Source organism: Pangasianodon hypophthalmus, chromosome 23 (genome assembly GCF_027358585.1).
Source record: "Pangasianodon hypophthalmus isolate fPanHyp1 chromosome 23, fPanHyp1.pri, whole genome shotgun sequence".
Taxonomy (NCBI): domain Eukaryota; kingdom Metazoa; phylum Chordata; class Actinopteri; order Siluriformes; family Pangasiidae; genus Pangasianodon; species Pangasianodon hypophthalmus.
The window spans coordinates 6,567,360-6,590,789 of NC_069732.1; the positions used below are offsets into that span (position 1 = coordinate 6,567,360).

Consider the following 23,430-nt stretch of genomic DNA (forward strand, 5'->3'; position numbering starts at 1 on the left):
GCCAGGAGACAGTGGTTTAGCATTCATGGGTAACAGGAGAAGGGTTGCTGATTTTTTTTTTTTTTTTCCCCCAAATACATGCTGTGAAAGTATGTGATGTTGACTGATAAAAACACAGAACACAGGTTGTCTAGGAGTACGCTGCTCTGATGCATTTGATTTTTTTTTTTTTAAACATAACTTGGCAAGCGTGCACAGAGGGAGCCGCTCTCTCCGAATGTCAGTATCAGATCAGTATCTGTTAAGCCTGTTTTATACTCTGTCAGAAGTGCTTCTGAGAAATGGACCTGTGAAAAGCCCGGAACGTTCCTGATTTTGCAGAACGTCACGAGGTTCTTAGCTGTTTGCAGTTTATCAAACAGGGCATGGTTTAACTCCTACGATGAAAATACCTCGCTACTGGGGAACGGAGTTAACAAATCGCTTTAGTACTGCAGCCTCTCCTCAAACCCTCACGTCAGCTCACAGAAGTAAAATTGAAGCTCTAGAAAATTTCTCAGTACTGGCCAAGTGTTGAGGAAGTGGACGACAAGCTAATCGCCATCTACTGATTTCTCATATCTCTCATATCTGTATTGTAAAGAAACTATTTTTAAAAAATCAGTGCACTCGTTTATACATCGGGGGAAAAAAATGCATGGCGACAAATTGTTAATTTAATGAGCATGTAGAAAATGGCACATATTTTAAAAAGAATAAATGTTTATTCTAGAGTCATGCTTTCTGTTTTAGTTTTCCATTCATACAGTTACATGATGTCAGAGATTGTTTATGAAACATAGGACAAAACAAGCAGGTGGCTGCCTGTTTCTCAGCTGAAAGGTTCTTGCTCTTGTTCAAAAGTATTGTTGTTCTAATGACTACAACATTTGCACAATTTTCTGCACCTGACTGATCACTTGCATTAATGAGCCATAATGAGCTGCCTTCTGAAGCAATGTAATGTCAGTGCCACAAATGAAGGCTTTCTTTAAATAAAAAAATCAAAACAATGCCCTTTTCTTATGTGTAGATCATTAAAAATTTCAGTTTTGATTCGAATTGTAGTGAAGCTGTTACAAGCTTTAAAGAAGACACAATAAGTTATGAGTAAGACGTATGAGCTGGGTAAAGTGTTGTTGTGTTTACAATCTTTTTTTAGGATAACGAGAAGAGGACTCCCCTCCACGCTGCAGCCTACTTGGGTGACGCCGAGATCATCGAGCTTCTCATTCTGTCAGGTATAAGATGGTGTTCCCTGTGCGTCGGCTTTCCCTTCCAGGAAACTCATCATTTCTCAGGACAGATACATAAGAGCCTATCCAGATTTCACACACAAATATAAACCGTCTACTCCCATTCATACACACACACACACACACACACATGCACACACAGTTGGAGTCAGCTGATCTCCTGGAGAGATATCTAGCATGCATGGGGGGGAGGACACTGTTACGGGGAGATTGATGAATACCAGCAGGTGCGGCGGTGCTATTTTAATTTCCACACATGTCGCATCAAAGGATCATGGGAGTGAGTTTCTAAACAGGTTTCAGGAATTTGGTTATGTAATGGTTTCTCTGTTGATTATATTAGTGAATGATGTTACATTTAAGTTTACAATGACAAAATGAAACTGTAATCTTGCCTCTTTCACCTCTCTTTCATCTCTCTCTCTCTCTTTCATCTCTCTCACTCTCTCTCTTTCTCCATACAGGAGCGAGAGTAAATGCCAAAGATAATAAGTGGCTGACCCCTCTTCACCGTGCCGTTGCCTCCTGCAGTGAGGTATCACGTTACACTACACAAGAACACACAAAAATGCAAACTAACTGTACACACCGCTATTCACACTGTCGCCGTGTGTGTGTGTGTGTGTGTGTGTGTGTGTGTAGGAGGCAGTTCAGGTGCTGCTGAAACACTCGGCTGATGTGAATGCTCGGGATAAGAACTGGCAGACTCCACTACACGTGGCGGCGTCTAACAAAGCGGTGCGCTGTGCCGAGGCTCTTGTCCCCCAGCTCAGCAACGTAAACGTGTCGGACCGCGCCGGACGCACCGCCCTGCACCACGCTGCCTTCAGCGGACACCTCGAGGTCCCACTCTGCACATTACAATGCTACACAATAAATACTATAGTACAACCTGCAGTACTTTACAATACTACACTGCACAGTAGATCACCATCTAATAATATAGTCATATTTACAATACAATACTGCGCAATGCAGTACCATACTATAATATAGTCATATATGCTGATATAGACTTGAGTATTATTTAAAAAACATCAATTGGATAAATGATTTTGGTTGTATAGATCGGTATTTGGGTCAAATTTGTCGACCCGGTAGAAAAGTCATATTTTGGTGTACTGGTTTTGAACCAATAAACATCCATGAAAAAAGGAGGAGTTGTTATCTTGGAAACAATTAATTTCCATATCATTATAAGTGTATAATTGTTGTGTAGCTTCAATACTATAAACAGAGCTGGAGTTAGTACGATAGTCAGCGGTGGTACTATAACTATTCTATACTATACTATACCATGGTATACTACAGTGTACTGTACTGTACAATGCTGTACCATACTATACCATAATATAGTTGTATATACTATAGTATACTATACTGTACTGTACATATGCAGTACCATACTATAATATAGTTGTATTTACATTACTTTTATACTATATTACACTGTACTGTAATGTACTGTACTATACTGTAGTGTACAATGCTACACTCTGCAATACAGTACCATCCTATAATATAGTCATATTTATAATACAATGCAATAATATTTTGTACTGTACTATAAAATAATATAATGTGTAATACAGGACCATATACTGTATAATAGTTTAGTAAATTGTCATATTTACTCTACACTACTATATAATACTGAAATCCTCTTTATATTAGCATGTATGTACTATACTATATTGTACCATACTACGCTATGCCATACTTATTATACTGGTATTTATGATATCTACAAAGTGTATGTATCTGTATGATTGGGGTGGCATGTTAATTTCTTTCAAGTTTGTGTGCGTGCTTTAATTCATGCGATGGTACTAAAGAACAGGATGTTTTGTATAATTATATTATACTATATTATATTTCAGAGAGATGCAAAATACAGTGCAAATTAATAGGTGTTAGATCATAGCTGTAATGTGAATAATAATAACAGATAAAACAGCAGTGGTAATTGTTAATGCTTAAGGGAATGCTTAAGGGAATGAAATGATTCATTTTCTGAACATTTTGGTCATTAGTTCAGCTTTAGCTTATTTAATGATGTGTTCAGCTCAAATCCTTCCACTGCCCACGCACAACACTTTAGATTGGTATGGTACATTTTAAGTAAATCCCAGTATAATTGGGAATGGGTGGCTTGTACTGTTGTAGATGGTGAAGCTTCTGCTGTCCAGAGGAGCCAACATCAATGCGTTTGATAAGAAGGACAGGAGAGCTATACACTGGGCTGCGTATATGGGTAAGTCACAGCAGGAATCAGTATATCTGCACTACATCAGATCTGCTTCATTACTCAGCACTGTGTGTTGTGCCCTAGTTTCCAGCAGACTGAGCCACTTCAGGCTAATGAGTATTCAGAGCTCGGCTCTGATGGTCTGTGTCAGCCTGTGGCTGTTCTCTAGAAAAGACTGATGCATTTCTTTGTTTTCTCGCCTTTTTTTCTCTTTTGCGTTTGGTCTTCCTTCTTCCTCTTTTGTTCCTTTGTTCACTCTTTGTCATTGTATTTCTATTCTCCACTCACTCTCTCTCTCTCTCTCTCTCTCTCTCTCTCTCTCTCTCTCTCTCTCTTTTTTTTTTTTTTTTTTTTTTTTTTTTTTTTTTTTTTTTTTTTTTTCTTTTTCTTCCTCTCCCCTTCTCACTCTTAGGTCATATGGAGGTGGTGCGCTTGTTGGTGTCTCATGGTGCTGAGGTGGTGTGTAAGGATAAGAAGGGCTACACGCCGCTCCACGCTGCAGCGTCTAGTGGGATGATCAGTGTGGTGAAATACCTGCTGGATCTGGGCGTCGAGGTACGTTTGCCCCTCCCACAGAACTGCCACATAGCCCCGCCCCATCCCTGATAACACACCTCTTGGATGTAATGTTCACACTGGGACTTGTATAAATTTATAGACTTATATCTGATTATATAAGATATAATTTTATATCTTATATAATTCTAATTCTATATTCTGTATATGATATTCTAATAACACAGAAAAAAATTAGAAACACCTGTTTTAAATAAAGTTTTGATTTGAGAGAGAGATGATGTGGTGTGGAGGGATTTGGGGGTGTGTCTAATTTGCATTCCATGCATATTCATAGACTGTCTCATTCTTTATGAGGGTAGGCAATTTTTAGTGGTGTTTTGAACATGAAAAAACATGAATGGCTTAAATGATGCATTCAGAAATACTTGGCACAGATAGACACATTTTGCACATGCAAATTCCAGCTATCTTTACGGATGCTTTTGTAAAAATATTTATAATGTAGCAATATAATCAGTACAGGTACTGATCATACAAGTAATAATCAATATGTTTGCCAATGACTTCAGTATTAATATTTGATGTAATTTGCAAATGTATCATTAAAATATTATTCTTGATATATATATATATATATATATATATATATATATATGTATATGTATGTATGTAAGCTGAGTCCTTATATTCATCCCTAATCTCTCCTCCCCATCTCTCTGTCTCACTTTTTCTGTAGATCAATGAACCGAATGCGTACGGAAACACTCCACTGCACGTGGCGTGCTACAACGGTCAGGACGTGGTAGTGAACGAGTTAATTGAATCAGGTGCTAACGTCAACCAGGTGAACGAGAAGGGCTTTGCACCGCTGCACTTTACCGCTGCCTCTCGCCAGGGGGCGCTGTGCCTGGAACTGCTAGTGGGTAACGGAGCAGACGTCAACATCAAGGTGAGTCTCTGCAGCAGATGACCTGTCTTCATGTAAACCATTATTTATATACATTACTACAACACACACAACATCATAACATGGTGAATAAAATAGGCTTGTTTCTGTATAGTAATGGATCGTTAGTGAAAGCAATTCAATATCAGACTGTGCTAAAGTAATCAGTTAATATAGCACACGTCTGTACAGATTAAACATATCAGAGCTTATTCATCACAGAAAACCTTAATTTTAATTAAGTAAGGAATAAAACTTGATTGTTATTGGAAAATAATCAACAACGAGGTGATGCGATGTGGCCAGACATGAAGCAGTGTTACTGATTCCACTCCAAAGTTGATTATTTTCCTGTAACACCATGTCCCAAAGTGTTTTACTCTTTTTATACCACACCAGTTTTTCAGCGATTACAATTTTTTATTTATTGAAGGACAGCATGCTTGTTATCTCTTTGTAGTTACATTTAATGTTGTGGAATGTCCATGAAACAAGTTATCATGTAGCATCAACAGCTTCTCTTTTTTGCCCTCACTTGAAGTTAATAAAAAGACAAACAAAATGAGGGGAAAAAAAACATCTGTTCTGAAGAATACCCTGTGTTGAAAAATTTACAGTTTACCACTGACACTGGAGACTCCTTCCATAAATGTTAAATAAATAAACCTCACCATAACAACAATTACATTAATTACTTACTTAATTTCATGTATTTCTTTAGACAGTTTATGTAGAGCATCCTCGATGCAAGTCCTTGTGTAAGTTGTTACTATAGAAACATTAATGTTTTAGAGAGAGAGCATTAATAGCATTAATATAAACCTTGCAGCTGGAACTCCTGTCAGAGCTGCTGTTATAGAACATTTATCAACACCTTCTGACCAGTTCACATTAAAGGTAAACTGAATGCAGAATTAAATTATCTGAATAAAATAAAACACCTAGTATGCAGTTTAGTGAGAAATGAAGTTAGGGCTGTGTTTATTCACTTTGGTAGAGGGTGGAAAAAAGGCACCTGGGCTTTTCTCTTTAGACGATGAAGTTAGCCAGATATTTCCAGTTGATTATTGAAAAGAAAAAAAAAAGAGCCAACACGAGTGTGCGCCAGCTGGCTCAGAAGTCTTGTTTGATAGCACATTTTATTCCCCTGATACACAAATAGTTCTGTCTGGGCACCTGTTTTCAGTGTGCAAAACGTTCCTCCCAGAGAGCAGAACCAGTTCTTAGCTTAGTTCGAGCTGTGAATGTGTGTATTGACTGGCAGAGGCTCGGGGAACAGACTGACCCACATAAGAGACTCCTGGAGTAACAGAAGGTGGGGAAAAACACTGCAGGGTACAAGCTGTGTGTGTGTGTGTGTGTTCGTTCCTGAGCCCCTGCCATGCGGTTTCTCTCCATATGGTTTGCAACTTTGTTTGGATCTGAAAAGGCCAAGACCAGAGTGGAGATTTATAGTCATATTGAACCAGATTATTGTTACTTATTGCTCTGTAACATTCATTCTGATATCGATTTTTTTCATAATAAATGTATTCATTCATTCATCTTTAGTAAGCACTTTGTCCTGGTCATTGTGGCAGTAGATCCGGAGCCTATCCTGGGAGCAGTGGACATAAGACACCTTGGATGGAATGCCAGGGAACCTTATACACATTCGCACACTCCTTCACCCCTAGGGGTAATTTATCATAGCCAAGCCACACACTGGCAAGTTTTTTGGGACTCTGCACCACCATGCTGCATTATTCATACATAATACACACGCATACTGTTTATTTTATTATGCATAATAAAATAAACAGTATGGAATGTTTTGTGTTTTCCCCCATCCACGTGGGTTCTCCGGTTTTCTCACACCTCACAGAAACATGCCATTGAGTGAACGGGCTACTCGAAATTGCCCCAAACAGGCTACACTCTTGGCCTTTAGCATGATGATGGATTGACATTCCATCCAGGGTGTATTCCCGCTTCACGCCCAGTGTTCCTGAGATAGGCTCAAGCTCCACTGCAGCCCAGACCAGGATAGAGCACTTACTGAAGATGAATCAGTCAATGAATCAATTTAAACTTTACAAATTATACGCTCTAGTAAGTATTATATTTTCTGAAATTTACATTTTAAATTGAAGAAATTTAACACACTCTGGATAATATGAGGTCAGTAGTGCAAGAAAGAGGTGCTGGTTAAACTGTGATTAGCAGTAGCTACCTGTTGTTGAGCTAGCATACACAGATGCTTGTTGATTTAAACCAAAAGTTGCTAAAGAACAGTAAACGGCATAGTGTAGACACCCTGGTTTATAAATGTTCAGTGAAAATCATTGAAACCATTTCTCTTTTTCTGTTTTTCCTTTTCTTAACAGAGTAAAGATGGAAAGACGCCCCTTCACATGGCCGCCATTCACGGCAGGTTCTCCAGATCTCAGGCTGTCATTCAGAGCGGTGAGTCTGGCTACATGGGTTTTTTTTTTTCTCTTCTTCTTCTTCGGGCCTGTTCACCGAGGTCAGTGTGTGAACTGAGCTGGATTTTGTGTTAACAGGAGCTGAGATTGACTCTGAAGATAAGAATGGAAACTCACCTCTGCACATAGCAGCTCGATACGGCCACGAGCTCCTCATCAACACCCTCATCAGCAACGGCGCTGACGTGGCCAAGTGAGTGTGTGACCGTCAGAGAGCCTGAAAGGACATTGAATGTGATTTGACTTGGCAGGGCTTTGCTTCTCTTGAAGGACTGTCCAGTTTCGTTTTGTCTCTACCTGCTCACTGTCCCACAATTCCCTGAGACGAAGTGGCATTTAAAATGAACAAGCAGGGGCAAGGCTCATCTTAATATTCTGCCAGAGGAGCATGTGCTAATTAAAGGAGAATGGAGGAGAATGGACAGACTAGCACAAACTGACAGGAACGCTACAGTGACTCACACTCTTTACAACCGTGGTGAACAAAAAAGCATCTCAGAACGCACAACACATCAAACCTTGAGGCAACAACAGCACAAGACCACATCAAGTTCCACTGCTGTCAGCCAAGAACAGGAATCTGAGGCTTCAGTGTACACAGACTCACAGAAACTGGACAGTGGAAGATTGGAAGACACAAAGTTCAGGGTATTGTGCGTTCTGAGATGCATTTCTCTTCACCACAGTGGTAAAGAGTGGTAATCTGAGTTACTGAAGACTTCAGTCAGCTCAAACCAGTCCTGGCCATTCTCCACTGCACTGCTTCCACATGATTGGCTGATTGTATATTTGCATGAATGAGCAGATGTACAGGTGTTCCTGATAGAGTGTTTAATGAGTGTATAATGGAGCGAAAAAGAATGTAGGAGGACTTTTTTTTTTTTGCCATTTACTCCCCGCTCAAATATTTTTCGTGACTTTTCTTCTAACCTGCCTTCTTCTTCTTCTTCTACTATTTCTTTTACTACTACATCTTCTACCACCACTACTACTACTAGTACAACTTCTTCTTTTTCTTCTGCTTCTGTTTCTATTGCTACTATTACTAGTACTACTGATACTCTTCCTCCTCCCCCTTCTTCTTCTTCTTCTTCTTCTTTTTCTTTTCTACTTTTACTACTTTTACTATTTCTTCTATCTATTAAAAAAAAAATTTCACTTCCTCCCCACTCAGATATTTTTTCATCACTATTTTATTTCTTCTTCTTCTTCTTCTTCTTCTTCTTCTTCTATCTATCTATCTATCTATCTATCTATCTATTTTATTGCTTGCTTGCTGTTTTAAATTAATTTCTTAAATTACAGCTGGCCCTATTGTCAGAGCTGCTGTTATATAAAATTAATCAACACCATCTGACCAAATAGCGCTGTGGTAATGTTCTCAGTAAGAAGTGAATCGTCTCGTCTTCCATGTAGGCGGGGCATCCATGGCATGTTTCCTCTTCACCTTGCTGCACTAAGTGGCTTCTCTGACTGCTGCAGGAAGCTTCTCTCCTCTGGTGAGTCTGACCCGCCCAGTGCACAGGAGATGTAGATCGTGTGAGCTGGTGTGTGTGTGTGTGTGTGTGTGTGTGTGTCATTCAGGCCTTATAATATATTTGTGTACTGTTTGTATTTCTAGCTCTTGTTGACTTCTGTGTTATTTGTGTGCCGCTTCAGGGTTTGACATTGACGCACCTGACGACTTTGGCAGAACGTGTTTACATGCGGCTGCAGCAGGAGGGTGAGTCCCAGCCAGGCTGGTTTGTGTGCATCATGAGCTGCTCACTGAGGTCTTTGTGTGTCTCTTCAGCTCTCTAATTAATTCAAACTGGAGGAAATTTAAACTACCATGTCTCTCTGACTCATGCAGAAACCTCGACTGTTTAAACCTGCTGCTCAACACTGGAGCTGACTTCAACAGGAAGGACAGATTCGGAAGGTGAGTTTAGGGGTGAGGTGTGTTAGCTAAGCAGCACCACTTGTGTAAAAGCTGTCATTTCTATTTATTTCAATAATGTAATCCCGTTAAGGTGTGTGTGTTTGTTTCCAGGACGCCACTGCACTATGCGGCCGCTAACTGTAATTATCAGTGCCTGTTTGCACTAGTGGGCTCAGGAGCCAGTGTGAACGACACAGACCTGAGAGGCTGCAGCCCTATGCACTACGCTGCTGCCTCAGACACCGACGCCAAGTAAGGACGTATACACACACACACAAATACACACACACACAAGGAGAGAAAAACTACTGCCTGTGGTTCAGCCTTTAATAGAGTCTGTCCTTCCTCAGTGGACTCGACCTAATAATTCAATGTTTATGATGTGCTAATAGTGCTCATAAGAGGAAATATTGATGGAAAACAATGATAATGAAAATGTATTTTAGAAAAAATATTACAAGGAAAATTTTATCTCTAAAGTAATCCGATCAGTGCCGCCCTCAGTAACCTGTGATTTCATTACGGTGCAGGCAGGGGGAGGAAAACAGCAGCCTGATATCCAGGCAGAGAGAACAGAGTTACATATTGCACGGTTTGTAGTGCTAAAGTGTCAGCTTTGAGGAGCGATGATGAAATGATTGATTTGATTTCGGTAGCCAAATTATTTTTTTTCCCCTCCCATTTGCCATTTCACTGTTTACATACTATTAAAATCATCATAAAATTGTATTTTTTATATTTATAATCTAGTGTAATTATATTATTTTATTAGTTATTATTTTATCCCATGTTCTTATGTTATATTTTTAGTTGGCTAACTAAGGGTGGGTGATATGACCAAAAAAAAAAAATCCTGATTCTCTAAGAATAAACGTTATGTATCATAATACATAGGTTTTTATGAAGTTCCAGAAAAACAGTAATGTTGCATTTTTTTTAAACCTGTATGATGATACTTTATTTAATGCCTACAAAAATTAATATCTTTTATATTTAAAAAATAATTTATAATGATTTATAAAAAAAATATTTAACACTATAAAAAAATAATATTTAACACTGGAAAGGAAAAAAATAAAATATGTAAAATTTTTATATTTTACAATTTAATTTTTTTTTAATTATACTTAAAAAAATTAAAATGAAAAGAAAATATCAATAAAAATATCCACAATATTTCAGAAAAGTGTACTGTGACATAATTTATCATGATATCAATATTAGATCATCATATCACCCAGCTCTACACCTAAAGAAGTTATTGAAATAGATATATACTACATTTTTTTTGCTAAACAACATCTTTGTGTTGCTCAGTCTAGAAAAGCGTTCTGAATAGAGACCCGTTATTTATGGCGTGTTTTATTTTCAACAGCCACTGTACTGCTCTTTGTTCTGTGGCTGCATCTGAAATGGCATTTTACTGAGCACATAGTACAGTCAGACAGGAAGCCCTTTGAGATTTCTGCATGAGAAGAAGATGAAGATGGCAGATTTACACGTGGACCTGAGTAGCCAGTTAGCCAAAAATTGAGCAAAATATCAGCAGCGAGAACACTGTAGGAAGGGCCGGCGCTAGCTACAGGCAGAGCAGGCAATTGCCTAGGGCCTCGGGCTTGGAGGCGGGGCCTCCGTAATCGTAACAAACCTATACTCAAAAGAAACAAAGAAAGCGCAGCTCGTGATGCAGGTATGTGAGCTGTCATCCAGCTAGGCTAGACCATTGTTTACTATTTCAAAAAAGTACCTCAACTGTCTGTATAAATTCCGGTGATGTTTACATTATCATCATAACTTACTTCATACTTTTTTTTAGTTTTCAAATAAATACAATAAATGAATAAATTCAATTTAAGCATACAGTTGATGAAGTTAACTATTCTTTCTGCTTAGTAGTTTGTCTTCTTCACTTCCACTGTTGATTTGGTTATAGTGCATATTTAGGGTTTATAAATGCAATAGATAATATGACAATCGAGCCTATGTTGCTTCAGTAGGAGGGGGAAATTCTGTCCAGCTAGAAAAATGACATCTTACCCCCCATTTTACTGTATAGCGTAGGCAAAAATGTTTGTTATCCCAAATAGTGGGTTAGTGTGTTACTGTAAATAAATTACTGAAGAAGAAGAAGAGCTGGTCCAGATGACCTTTCATATTTTTTTTAGTGTTGACCTTAGTTAAAGTTTAATTAATATGCACATTTAAGTAAATATATACAAGTAATGATAACAGGTTTTGTATAAATAAAAAGGTTAGAAATTTTATTTGTTTCAAGTGCTTTTTATTTATTCTGAAATGTGGAGGGAAGGAGGCCAGGGGGCCTCCAATATAAATTTTGCCAAATGTCTAGAACCGGCCCTGACTGTAGGTGAATAAATACAGGCAAATCTGAAGGTTTATGATAAAAGTATGATAATACCTTATTGTGATTTATTTATTTGTGTAGACATAGTAGTATAGTTACTAATATCTGTTCACTCTGTAGTATTTAAAAAATAAAAGGCTAATTAACGTTCAAATAAATCTATATATATATAAATGTCTTAAGTTTTTTGCCTCACTGCAGAATAGTTCAAGACAATCCCAGTGCATCTTCATATCTATGATTTTCTCAATTTTTGCAGCTAATATAATGCCATTATTGTTAGTTTAGCTCTACTAAAAACTGAATGGAATGCATTGCTAATGAATAGAAATGTATTCAGTGTGGTGGTGGTGTGTGTTTGTTTCAGGTGCTTGGAGTATTTATTGCGTAACGATGCCAATCCAGGGATCAGAGACAAACAGGGCTATAACGCAGTGCACTACGCCTCAGCCTACGGTCACCGCCTCTGCCTCGAACTGGTCAGCCTCTACCTCTCCCCTATTCTCATTCTCTCTCTCTCTCTCTCACACACACACACACACACTCACAACAGAGTCCATTTTTCAGCCAGCCTGTGGTACTGAGCTATGTTTCTGTTCCTGCAGATTGCCAGTGAAACACCGCTGGATGTGGTAAGTTAATATGAAACTTCCCCTTTGCAGGAATGCCCACAACATTGTATAATAAACGTACTGACCAGGAATCGGCCCTTTATCAATGATTTGTACAACAGTGCCCCCAAGTGGAGAGCTGAATTCATTGACTGTCATCCTGAATTAATTTTCATCTATTGTTGTCTGTGTTTATTGATTTTAGAATCAATAGCGTGTCTAAGGGTGTTTAGGTTTTTCATCATTCTCTGTGCGTCCTCAGCTTATGGAGACATCTGGGACCGATATCCTGAATGACACCGATGGCCAGGCTCCCATCAGCCCTTTGCACTTAGCAGTGAGTGAAAATATAGCTTTCTTTAAATGTGTTTAAAAGCCCCAGCTCAGTGATACAGTTTACTTGATGAGAAAGGTTCTATGGTTCAGAATTTAGTATCTCATTCCTTTGGCTTAATGACTCGTTTTTCCTATTTTGAACTGTCTAGTTTCGGTGAGCCTGTACCCACTGTAAGGTCAGAGTCTTGTTCTTGGTTGACAGGAGTGAAATCCAATGTGCTTTTTTGCTGTTGTAGCCCATCCGCCGTAAGGTTCGGCATGTTGAGCATTCTGAGATGCTTTTCTGCTCACCACGGTTGTAAAGAGTGGTTATTTGCATTACCGTAGCTTTCGTGTCAGCTCAAAGCATTCTGACCATTCTCCTCTGACCTCTCTCATTTCATTGTTTTTCGCACCATTTGATTATCACACCACTGGATTGTTGTACATGAAAATCCCAGCAGTTTTTGAAATACTCAAACCAGCCCATCTGGCACCAGGAACCATGTCTATAGTCAAAGTCACTGCGATCACATCTTTCTGATGCGTGATGTGAACATTAACTGAAGCTCTTGCCCTGTATTTGCATGATTTCATGCTTTGCAATGCTGCCACATGATTGGCTGATAAAGTGGACAGTGAGTGTATATGTCTCAGCTGAGTTCCATACATCTGGCTTATTTACTGTGTGAGAAATTGTACACAGAATAAGAATTATAAGCTAATATTCAGTAAATTAGTCTTACTGGTAGATATTAACTCAAAATATTGAGTTGTTAAGCCGAAATAATGAGATATCAAAGCACTTCAACATTTTTTTTTTCCAGTTCAAGGCTTCTATACTATGGGAGAACTCTATCTGTGTGTCTATGTGTTTGTACATGTGTGTATGTGCATTCTAGGCATACCACGGCCACCACCAGGCTCTGGAGGTGCTGGTTCAGTCCCTGTTGGACCTGGATGTGCGGACGGTGCAGGGACACACACCGCTGGACCTGGCTGCCTTTAAAGGCCATGTGGAGTGTGTGGATGTGCTCATCAACCAGGGAGCCTCCATCCTGCTTAAGGACTACACACACAAAAGAACACCCATTCACGCTGCAGGTAGGAAAACGCTCTTCTGCTTCGTTCTCACAGCAGCACAGAAAAACCATGTTTTAAATGTAAATGTCAGCATTGCAGGTTGCACAAGAACAAATCTGATTTGTTTGTCCATTCTGTAGTTGTCTTACTCATGTTGGTTGCTATGGTAACAACATAAACGTGTCTTTGGCTTCAGACTACTTTCCTTAGATGATGCACATATAGCAATTGCTCTCTGGCTTTTCTTAAATCGTGTCTTTCTTTTAGTCAACATTTCCAGTCGTTGTAACCATCCTGAATTTTTATTAGTAGCATGTTAGTGTGTGTGGTGCTGATACGAGTGTATCAGGTACAGCGGTGTTTCTGAGATTTTTAAACATGTCAGTGTCCCTGCTGAGATAATTTACCAAGCACAAATACCCAGACATCGATTAAAGGGTAGAGGATCTTACACAATGCATGGAAAATCTGTACATTTTTAATGCATTTTTTTTTTCTTCTGCCTGCTCTAACCCTGGACTTTCTGTTTCCTCTCAGCCATGAACGGTCACTCAGAATGTCTCCGCCTCCTCATCAGCAATGCTGGCCCACCCTCAGCCGTCGATGTCCACGATGGGAATGGACAGTGAGTGACACAAAGACATGCTCAGTTGATTTATAGAAGTGTTAGCTGAATGTTGTTGAATGTATTTCCGTACTGATTGCTGGCGTGATTGTGATTGTAACAGAACTCCTCTGATGCTGGCGGTGCTGAATGGACACACAGAATGTGTCTACTTCCTGATCAGCAAAGGAGCCAATGTGGGAGCCAGAGACAAGTGGGGCAGGACGGCTCTTCACCGCGGGGTCTGTTACACATTGTGTATTTGCATTTATATAAGCATTTTCCTTATACATACGCATACATTTTTCCCTGTGATGGGAACCGACTGTGACTGAGTGTGTTTACATGTAAAAAATAATCTGATAACTGCAAAAAGTCAGATGTTGGCAACATTTCCATCATGTTTACATGCAAAAAAACCTGAGCCTACATGACTTAGTATTCATATTTCTTGAGTAGTCATACTTTTTAGTAGCATCACTACAAGTCATAAAGTGTTTACTTTAATTTTGTTTGCCAGTACTGTGTTGATAGCATCACTATTTTTTTTAAATCAAGCAGCTTACAAACAGGTAGTAAAGTGGTGCTACATTGATTGGTTTTCTTAATGATATATAATTTTAAACCATCATGTTTTACATCTCTTGCCTTTTGATTGAGTTGAGCTGACTCAAGGTTACTAGCTGCTCACATGACTATTCACTGTTTATGACTGTAAAGTCCACCTTTGAGTTTATTTCTAGTTTTTTCACCTCTAATCGCTGGTTCTGTAGAAAAGTTACGGATATCAGATAATTGGTGTGTCTATATATTTAAGACATCATAGTATACCGAGGTGGCAACATCTGTAGTTTAGCTGCTTTGTTCTTTTTTTAGCTAAAGCAGCCGGCAGAAAATGCAATTCACCGAAGGGGAAAGGACACGGGATGTGGGCGGGCACTTTCATGTCACATTGGCTTTAACTGAGTAAACTTTGACCTGTTAATTCGAGTCTGAGGCATGTGAGCCAATACAAAATGAGTGGGCGGGACTATGGTCTCTTCTCTCATTAAAAAGCATAGAGGAGCGGTTTATTATTAACAGCGGTTACATTGGACTTTTGCGTCACCCTTCTCTTACTGTTTTCAAAGTACAGTTAGGTTTTTTTTGGTTTTTTTTCTCCCTGCCTGCTGGGATTTTCTTGTTAGCAAGGATGGCACTCCGTAAGGCCATATAAATACAAACACTGCCGAAAAAGAGCTAATAAATAGATTATTCTTAATGTGCATGTAAAACTCACCAAACCCAGATGAGTGAACACCTTTATAGTGACTGTGTATCCTATAAAGAGATAAATCATGTCTTAAAGAGAATGTTAAGTCACCTGATAGGGAATATTAGACTACTTTGTGTTATGAGTAGAGTTCTCACTCTACCTGATATTTCCATGCTGAAGGAATCTGATCTTGTACTGTGTGTGTGTGTGTGTGTGTGTGTGTGTGTGTGTGCGTGTGCGTGTGTGTGCACAGGCGGTGACAGGGCATGAGACGTGTGTGGAGGCGCTGTTGCAGCATGGGGCCAGTGTGTGTGTACGGGACAGTAGAGGGCGTACAGCCATGCATCTGGCAGCGGCGTGCGGTCACGTTGGGGTGTTGGGGTCTCTGCTGCAGGCCGCACACTCCCAAAACACGGTGCCGGTCATCATGGACAGCTGTGGATACACCCCACTCCACTGGGCCTGCTACAACGGTACAAAACACTCATGGAGACGTTTTCAATATTTTCTTCACTGATGCTACAAACCCCCACAGTTTATCCATTAGTGCACATTACAATATTTTAGGCCTGATTTTCCAACAAAATTTTGGGATCTGCAAAGACTCAGTTCAGCAATGAAATTTAAATAGACTGCAAGTAGTCTCAGGAGTGTTTTCAAGGATTTTTTAAATAATAGGCACAATTTGAGCACAGACATGTGCTCTATGACAAGACAACAGATCATTCAGGTATGGAGATAAGTCTGAACAGATATGGAAATTAAAGGCACTCACTTTCAGAGCTGGAGAACTACTGAAAAGCAGAAATGTTTTTGGAAAAAGTTTGAATTTTCTGTTGTCATAGTTTGAGACCTCTCAGACATCAGACCACTGTCTTTAGTCATTCTCTTTTACTGTATTGTAAATCCTCCCTTACTTAGTGAACTTTATACCACAACAATGTAAAATTCTCAAATCTAATTAGCCAGGATTAGTCAGTTGATCAATTTTCAGTAATATTATGGCTCTGACAGTAGTCCCAACTGCAAGGTTTATATTAATGCACTCCATCTGCTGTCGTTTCTATAGAAATAGTTCATTCAGAGGGACTTTTATGGTGGCAGTCTCCATAATCTATCATAAACAATAATGTGTTATTATTAATTATGACAGATTATTAATAATAACACATTATTATGGCAGATTAATAAATAATAATGTGTTATTAATAATCTGTCATAATTAATAATAACACATTATTAATTATGACAGATTAATAATGTGTTATGTGTTATGCATAATATTTGGTTAATATGGTGAGGTTTTCTGTAAAGAGATGGTTATTTAACATTTTTAGAAAGAGTCTCCAGTGTCAGCACTAACAGCAACTTTTCAGATACAGGAAGGTCTTCAGGATGGAGGAGTTTGCTCTTTCCGATTTCTCTGTAACATGACAAGCTGTGTTTGTTGTCTTATTAACTTGACTGCTTATAGCTGCTATAATGCAAGTAATAACAGGAACTAACTTGTTTAATGGATGTTCCACATACTTAGATGTAATCATAAATGGATAAAAGTAATATTCTTTAATAAATAAAAAAAAATAATCACTGGAAAATTGCTGAGCTAAAAGAGGAATAAAACCTGATGAAAATTAGCTTCTGGGGGGTAGCATATTTTATTCCTTATTCCTTAGGTTTTTTAAATCTTTGAATTATTTGTATGAGGGAAGTTCAGACCTCTGGTATGGTGAATCTGTGATTTTGAAATCACTAAACATGAATATGTCTCCTTTTTCTGTTTGTCTGTTGACGTATTTTGACTGGTTTTGTCTCTCTCTCTCAGGTCATGATACGTGTGTTGAGGCACTGTTAGAGCAGGAGGCGTTCCACAGGATGGAGGGCAACTCCTTCAGTCCACTTCACTGTGCTGTGTAAGCTGCATGCTGTGTTTTTATCCACAGACAGCAAATGTTTTGTGTGTCTGCAGCTGAAGCTTCTCTCTCTTCTCTCCTTTAACAGAATCAGTGATAATGAAGGTTCAGCTGAGCTGCTGATTGACACACTGGGTCCTGCCATTGTTAACGCTACAGACTCCAAATCCAGGTCAGGACAAGAATCAAAGCTGGGTTTAACCTGTATAGACTGTGAAGTAGCATGGTTTGATTAATTTTTTTAATCTGTACCTTTATATTTGTTTTACAGAGTAAATTATTAAAAGGCAGGCTTTTAATTATACGACTGATATGATTCTTTAATTGTTTTTGTGGTAGAGAAATCCAGTCTGTTTTGGTCAGTTTTAGTCCGTGTGGATTTTTTGCAGCAGGTTTTTTAATTTTAGAAGTTAGATAACATGAGGGTGGATATTTTTTTTAAATGATCTCAATACACTACACTGTTCTCATCGTTTCCTCTCAGGACGCCTCTACATGCTGCAGCCTACACAGACCATGTGGAATGTCTCCAGCTGCTGCTCGGTCACAACGCCCAGGTGAACGCCATCGACGCTCTGGGCAAAACACCCCTCATGATGGCGGCTGAGAACGGCCAGACTAACGCCGTGGGTAAGACACATGCTGCTAGCTTTCATTCTGTCAATCACCACTTAACCGAAATGCACAGAAGTGTGTATTTCATCTAGGCTTACACTAGGAGTTTGTATAGAGTGCTTGTGAGAAGCTTCATGGGCTTTGATGTTGAAATGAGTGTAAGAGCTGAAATTTCTCTCTAACATGCAGAGGTGCTTGTGAGTAAAGCGAAGGCAGAACTCACACTCCAGGATGCAAACAAGAACACAGCCCTACATTTAGCCTGCAGCAAGGTACAGAATACACACTTCAGCTTTTCACCCTGACAGCATACTCTGCTGTGTCTTGAAGTGTTAAAATGTACTGTGTGTATTTCTCTTGCAGGGGCATGAAACCAGTGCCTTGTTAATTCTGGAGAAGGTCACGGACAGGAACCTAATCAACGCCACAAACGCAGCTCTACAGACGTACGTACAGGTCACATACACAAAACCCAAACAGCTCTTCAAAATCACAAAACTGATGAACTGGATATTAAAGAAAGTTTCATTCACTAACCATTCTCTGAAAGTTTTGGGAAACTTAAACAAATAGTTAAAAATGGCTTTTTCTTTTTATCCACTTTATGCACTTTGTAGACGGTCCCTTAATGGCTTCTTTTATATTAAAGCTTCAGTGAACTTCATTTTCTGAAACGCATTTACTGACATTTAACTAGAGAATGTGTAAGTAAGGAATAAAACACTTGGTAGCATGCTGTTATTGGAAAATAATCAACAGTGGAGTGGTGTGAAGTGCAGTTACTGTTACTAACCTGAAGAACAGAGATATTAACCTGTGTCTATAGAAAATCCTAAACATAAAACCAAATTTATTAGAGAACTCCCACTACGTATTAGTTTCCACCCTCTTTATTTATTTATTTATTTATTTATTTAGTACATGTTGCCATTTTGATTAATATTTTCTCCATTCCTCAGGCCGCTGCATGTCGCTGCGCGTAATGGACTTGCGGTTGTAGTGCAGGAGCTGCTGGGTAAAGGAGCCAGTGTCCTGGCTGTGGATGAAAACGGTGATTATGAGTCTTGTTAATAAATTGTAAAACCCCAGTCTCATTAAAAACACTAAACGCTGACTGATTTTGCTGTACAGGTTATACTCCAGCTTTAGCGTGTGCACCGAACAAAGACGTGGCCGACTGCCTGGCGCTGATCCTGGCCACCATGATGCCCGTGTCCCCTGCCAGTACCGGCACCGTGCCAGGCCTAAACTTCAGTGCCATAAATCACTACTGTAGCCCTTCCAAAGCTGTGACCTTTGACCCTTTACCCAGCCTGCGCTCCGGGCATCCATCTTACTGCAGCTTCAACAGCCTGGGACGTGAAGATGGCCTCGTTATTCATGATGAAGAATTTAACGACTCGGATTCAGAGACTTACTGAGGACTTCGGTTCATCTCACTGCTGAGGATCGTTCAGTACCCGAGTGCCTGGAGATCGCTGAAGACGCTAACGCTATGTTGCTGAATCACAGTAAAGTGGATTTAGTGCTGTGTCCTTTCTATGGAATGAGAAATGTGCCACTACACTCTAAATTTAAGATACACAAATCTGATTTTTTTTTTGTGTGTGTGTGTAGCTGAAGTACAGGAAATTGAAGTTGTATTCCATGCTTTGAATTTGTCTGCAAGGTTTCAATTTCAATTTTATAATAATCAGGTACAGAAAATTTAGGGGCACAATCTATTTCAAATTCAGAGTCGAATTTACTAAATTTTCTAAACACTAGTCTGTAGAGTTGCCATTAGAAATTTGAATTTAATTGCAAAAATCTGAAACTGAATTTCATGTTTAAGGGTGAACGAGTGACCATGTCATTCTAAATGAAGTGCGCATATAATCAATTTCTAAAAATTGTTCCGTATTTCGGTGTGAAAAATGTTTATCCTTGCCTTTAATCCAGTAACAATATAACAAAGTAAATGTGCTGACATTTGAAATAAGATTCATTTGGACAGGTTGGCGATAGTATTGATGATGGTGTGTCATTTAGCTGGTTATAGTGAGATAGCCAGGTTTTCTAGAGGTTCAGTGTTTGCTTTTACCTCCAAGATGTTATGGATTAGTCATCATTTAGATCATTTAGAATGTCAAATATTAAGTTGTAAGTTGTTCAGTTTCAGATTTTAGATCTTTTGCAAGCCATGAAATTCAGTTTCAGTTTCTGGTGGTATGATACAAATTCAAATTAATAACATTTAATGTATTTAAATTGAAATTTTCTGACATGATCCTAACTCCACACCACCACATCAGTGGCTCAAACGGTGGCAATCGAATCTGTGCTCGTTTGCCTTTCCTAAGTCTCCAGATTTTTGAAAATTTAAATCTAAATTTGAAATGGATTATGCCACCAAAACCTGAATGTGAATTTTCCACACCTGATTATTATAAAATTAAAATCTTGCATGCAAATTCAAGCCACAGAATACAATTACAGAAACTACAAAAATTTCACTTACAAATTCAAATAAAAATTCAGATTAAAAAAAAAGAAAAAAAGAATTCAGATTGTACTGGCACGTTTCTCATTCCATACCTTTCAAGCTATAGCTCTTCTGGGAATAATGGAGTGTACCATTTTTGTGGGATGTCACTCCGGGTTCCCTCTCTTACACGGCTCAGGAGCGTTTAGAGACATGAGAGCAGGAGAGAAAAGAAAATCAGTACGTGGTTGATCATCCACACTGCAGCATGATCTGGATTGTGTTTTCACACTCACCATGGGTTTGGTTCTTTATCTCACCGTTCTTTCAAAATGCTTCTGTTGATCCTGATACATTTAATTTCCCATGAAACAGGAACCATAACCTCAAACACAACAATAATGACTACTGTGGAAGTTTCTCGACACATCGGCTCTGGCAGTAAGAGAAGAAATCATGAACTTGCAACCAAGGGACCAAGTTGCCCTTTTTAAAGCATGATTTAGTATTTTTGTTTGTTGTTTGTTTGTTTTTTTAGCTGGGGTTAATTTATTATTAACTAAGATTAACCAAGATTTGGACAAAACAGACTGCTGTGAATGTTAAGTGCAAACCTCCGGTCCGTGTTGCTGCAGAGTAACTGATTAACGGAAGACGGACGGATTTCTATGAACCCTGGAGTATCATTAAAAGGGCATTCTGATGCATTTCTTACCCACGAGTTCGAGACCAGCTATCGAGGTGACAGGGTTTATACACACTCAGTGCTGGTTTTTGGTGAATTGCAACATTTGTTATAGAGCAAAGACGTGTGTGTATACCTGCGTTTCCGTGTGTGCTTGTGTGTGTGAGTGATTGTATGTGTTTTAAAAAAAATGTTACCTTTTATAAAGGGTAAGGACTGGCCACTTGGTGCATTGCTCAAATGATTACTAATAAATCTTGAATATTTTTGTCACACACCACAATAAGGTCAGCTCTATGATAAGGACTGATTTGATTATTTAAATGTAGGAGTGCTGAAACCCATTTTACACAGAACATGTGATTGCTGTTAGCCGGTTAAATGCAGTCTCTGAAGTTGCTCACAATAAACCGTGTATTTACTCAGAATGAGAATATGCTCATAATCTGCTCTAAAGAGAAAAATCCTCCAGAATCAACACATTTCCTGCACAAAAAAGCACGGCAGCTTTAAAATGTATTTTTTGTAGTAAAATGGGGAAAATATTATTCTATATGTCTTCAGTTTGAGCTCTTTAAGTGCTGGAAAGTTCCAGAGGTAATGATTAGACACTGTGCTCAGGGTTACAGCAACAGTTTATTAAAGAAACTATTAAAATGGCAAAAAGGGTTTTCAGAACAGCAACAGTTAAAATGTAACATGATTTGGAGTGGACAATTAATTTATTTTACGGCTTTTTATTAAACATGGCAATATGTCCTGCCATGTCTTCAAATCACGTGTGGCAACCAAAATACTCTGCTTTTGCTTCACTTCACGTTTCATTTCATTGTTAAATGGTAAAATAGAGGTCAGTTTTCTTTTTTGTATTCAAAACACAAGGGGGATGCAAACTTTTGCACTCAACTGCAGAACATGGATACAATACTGAAAGAAAGAAAGCTGTGCTACTTTTCACTGTCTTTCTCATAGACTCTCCCATACAGCACTGCGGTCACCAGGCCGTTGGTCATTCCTCTTCGGCTCATATAAAACCTGCCGCTCTCCCAGCCGGACTCATCGGGTCGGTCCAGAGTCATGCCGCTGCCCAGCACGCCGGCGTACACGTGCTCAGTACTGAAAGTCGCGTGCAGGTGAAAGTCAATTAGCGTGTGCGCATGCTCAGTCTCGCCTCCACAGCTTTCCTGATGAAGCCCTGTGCATCGAACTAAGGCGCACACCTCTAGGTAGTACGTCCCATGGACCACATGGAGGCCATCAAATGCCCCCAGGGCATAAAGCTCTTCTTCAGGGGTGGGATTTGTCCTCCGGAAGAGCAGGTGGCAGCAGAATGAGCCGTCACATGCTGTGAGATTCCCTTCTTTGCCATGCAGAGGCACTAGTGTAAATTTATCATACATCATTGTGGAGGTAAATGGAGAAGACGGTTTATTACAACTAGAATCCTCTTTTAGGCAAAATTCTGAGTCTATTCCTCTCTGGAAAGGACTAAACTCTGGTTCCTCTCCTATAACCACTTTGGGAAGGCCAGAGAATGGCACTAACTTCAATCTAGCATTCTCTGGAGCGTCTCCTAGCAATAAGGGATCCAAGACTGGCACTCTGAGCACCAGCAGTTTCCCAGCCTCCCCCTCTGTGTCGTGATGATAAAGCGCATCCCAGGGTGTAAAAATCCCACTTCCTGTCATACCCATAGCCGCTGAGCGGATGTTTGCTGCCAGCAAAGTGACGCCAGCTGAATAAGAGAACGAGCGCTGAAACTGCACAGCAGCCAGCAGGGGGAGCTGGTTCATCCAAGCTGTCGGGTACACGAACTGCCTGATGCCCATGTCCTTCACCAGGGTCACAGCCGGCTCCCGAAATAATATATCAAAGCAAGTGAACACCCCAAAGCGTCCAGCGAACGGAGTAGTGAACGTCACATACTCACACTCAGGAGGTGTGTCGAAGGCTGCCTCAAAGTACAGGTTCTGTTTGTGGTATCTGGCCACGATGGTGCCATTGTCGCTAAAAACGACGTTGGTGTTAAACTGGTAGCGGCCGTCAGCTGGACACAGCGGATTGACTGATCTGTTGCAGGGCTGGCAGTCGGGCATGTTGGCCACCAGGAAGAGCCGATTCTTCTGAGCCATGCAGCTCAAACGATGCAGGACCTGGGGGAAAAAATGAGGTTCTGTTAAATTATT

The 23,430-nt window shown here is 39.5% G+C and overlaps 2 protein-coding genes across 3 annotated transcripts in view; one reads left to right on the top strand and one right to left on the bottom strand.

The window, feature by feature from the left end:
- Positions 1–21,672, top strand: part of LOC113536295 (serine/threonine-protein phosphatase 6 regulatory ankyrin repeat subunit A) — a 42,254-nt gene extending 20,582 nt beyond the window's left edge. For both annotated transcript variants that reach the window (XM_026930163.3, XM_026930162.3), the window contains exons 3-28: positions 1,142–1,220; positions 1,700–1,770; positions 1,878–2,078; positions 3,402–3,489; positions 3,896–4,038; positions 4,739–4,951; positions 7,315–7,393; positions 7,492–7,606; positions 8,830–8,912; positions 9,073–9,136; positions 9,266–9,334; positions 9,446–9,586; positions 12,067–12,178; positions 12,305–12,331; positions 12,573–12,647; positions 13,528–13,729; positions 14,246–14,333; positions 14,437–14,554; positions 15,821–16,040; positions 17,393–17,480; positions 17,569–17,652; positions 17,965–18,110; positions 18,285–18,367; positions 18,459–18,541; positions 19,055–19,146; positions 19,227–21,672. In XM_026930163.3, the coding sequence (XP_026785964.3) occupies positions 1,142–1,220; positions 1,700–1,770; positions 1,878–2,078; positions 3,402–3,489; positions 3,896–4,038; positions 4,739–4,951; positions 7,315–7,393; positions 7,492–7,606; positions 8,830–8,912; positions 9,073–9,136; positions 9,266–9,334; positions 9,446–9,586; positions 12,067–12,178; positions 12,305–12,331; positions 12,573–12,647; positions 13,528–13,729; positions 14,246–14,333; positions 14,437–14,554; positions 15,821–16,040; positions 17,393–17,480; positions 17,569–17,652; positions 17,965–18,110; positions 18,285–18,367; positions 18,459–18,541; positions 19,055–19,146; positions 19,227–19,516 (3,054 nt within the window). In that variant the 3' untranslated portion in view covers positions 19,517–21,672. The remainder of the gene's footprint in view (positions 1–1,141; positions 1,221–1,699; positions 1,771–1,877; positions 2,079–3,401; positions 3,490–3,895; positions 4,039–4,738; positions 4,952–7,314; positions 7,394–7,491; positions 7,607–8,829; positions 8,913–9,072; positions 9,137–9,265; positions 9,335–9,445; positions 9,587–12,066; positions 12,179–12,304; positions 12,332–12,572; positions 12,648–13,527; positions 13,730–14,245; positions 14,334–14,436; positions 14,555–15,820; positions 16,041–17,392; positions 17,481–17,568; positions 17,653–17,964; positions 18,111–18,284; positions 18,368–18,458; positions 18,542–19,054; positions 19,147–19,226) is intronic.
- A 195-nt stretch (positions 21,673–21,867) lies between these two features.
- The window catches only part of btd (biotinidase), a 3,463-nt gene continuing 1,900 nt past the window's right edge, over positions 21,868–23,430 (bottom strand). The window contains exon 3 of the mRNA XM_026930165.3: positions 21,868–23,397. Within this exon, the coding sequence (XP_026785966.1) occupies positions 22,192–23,397 (1,206 nt within the window). The 3' untranslated portion in view covers positions 21,868–22,191. The remainder of the gene's footprint in view (positions 23,398–23,430) is intronic.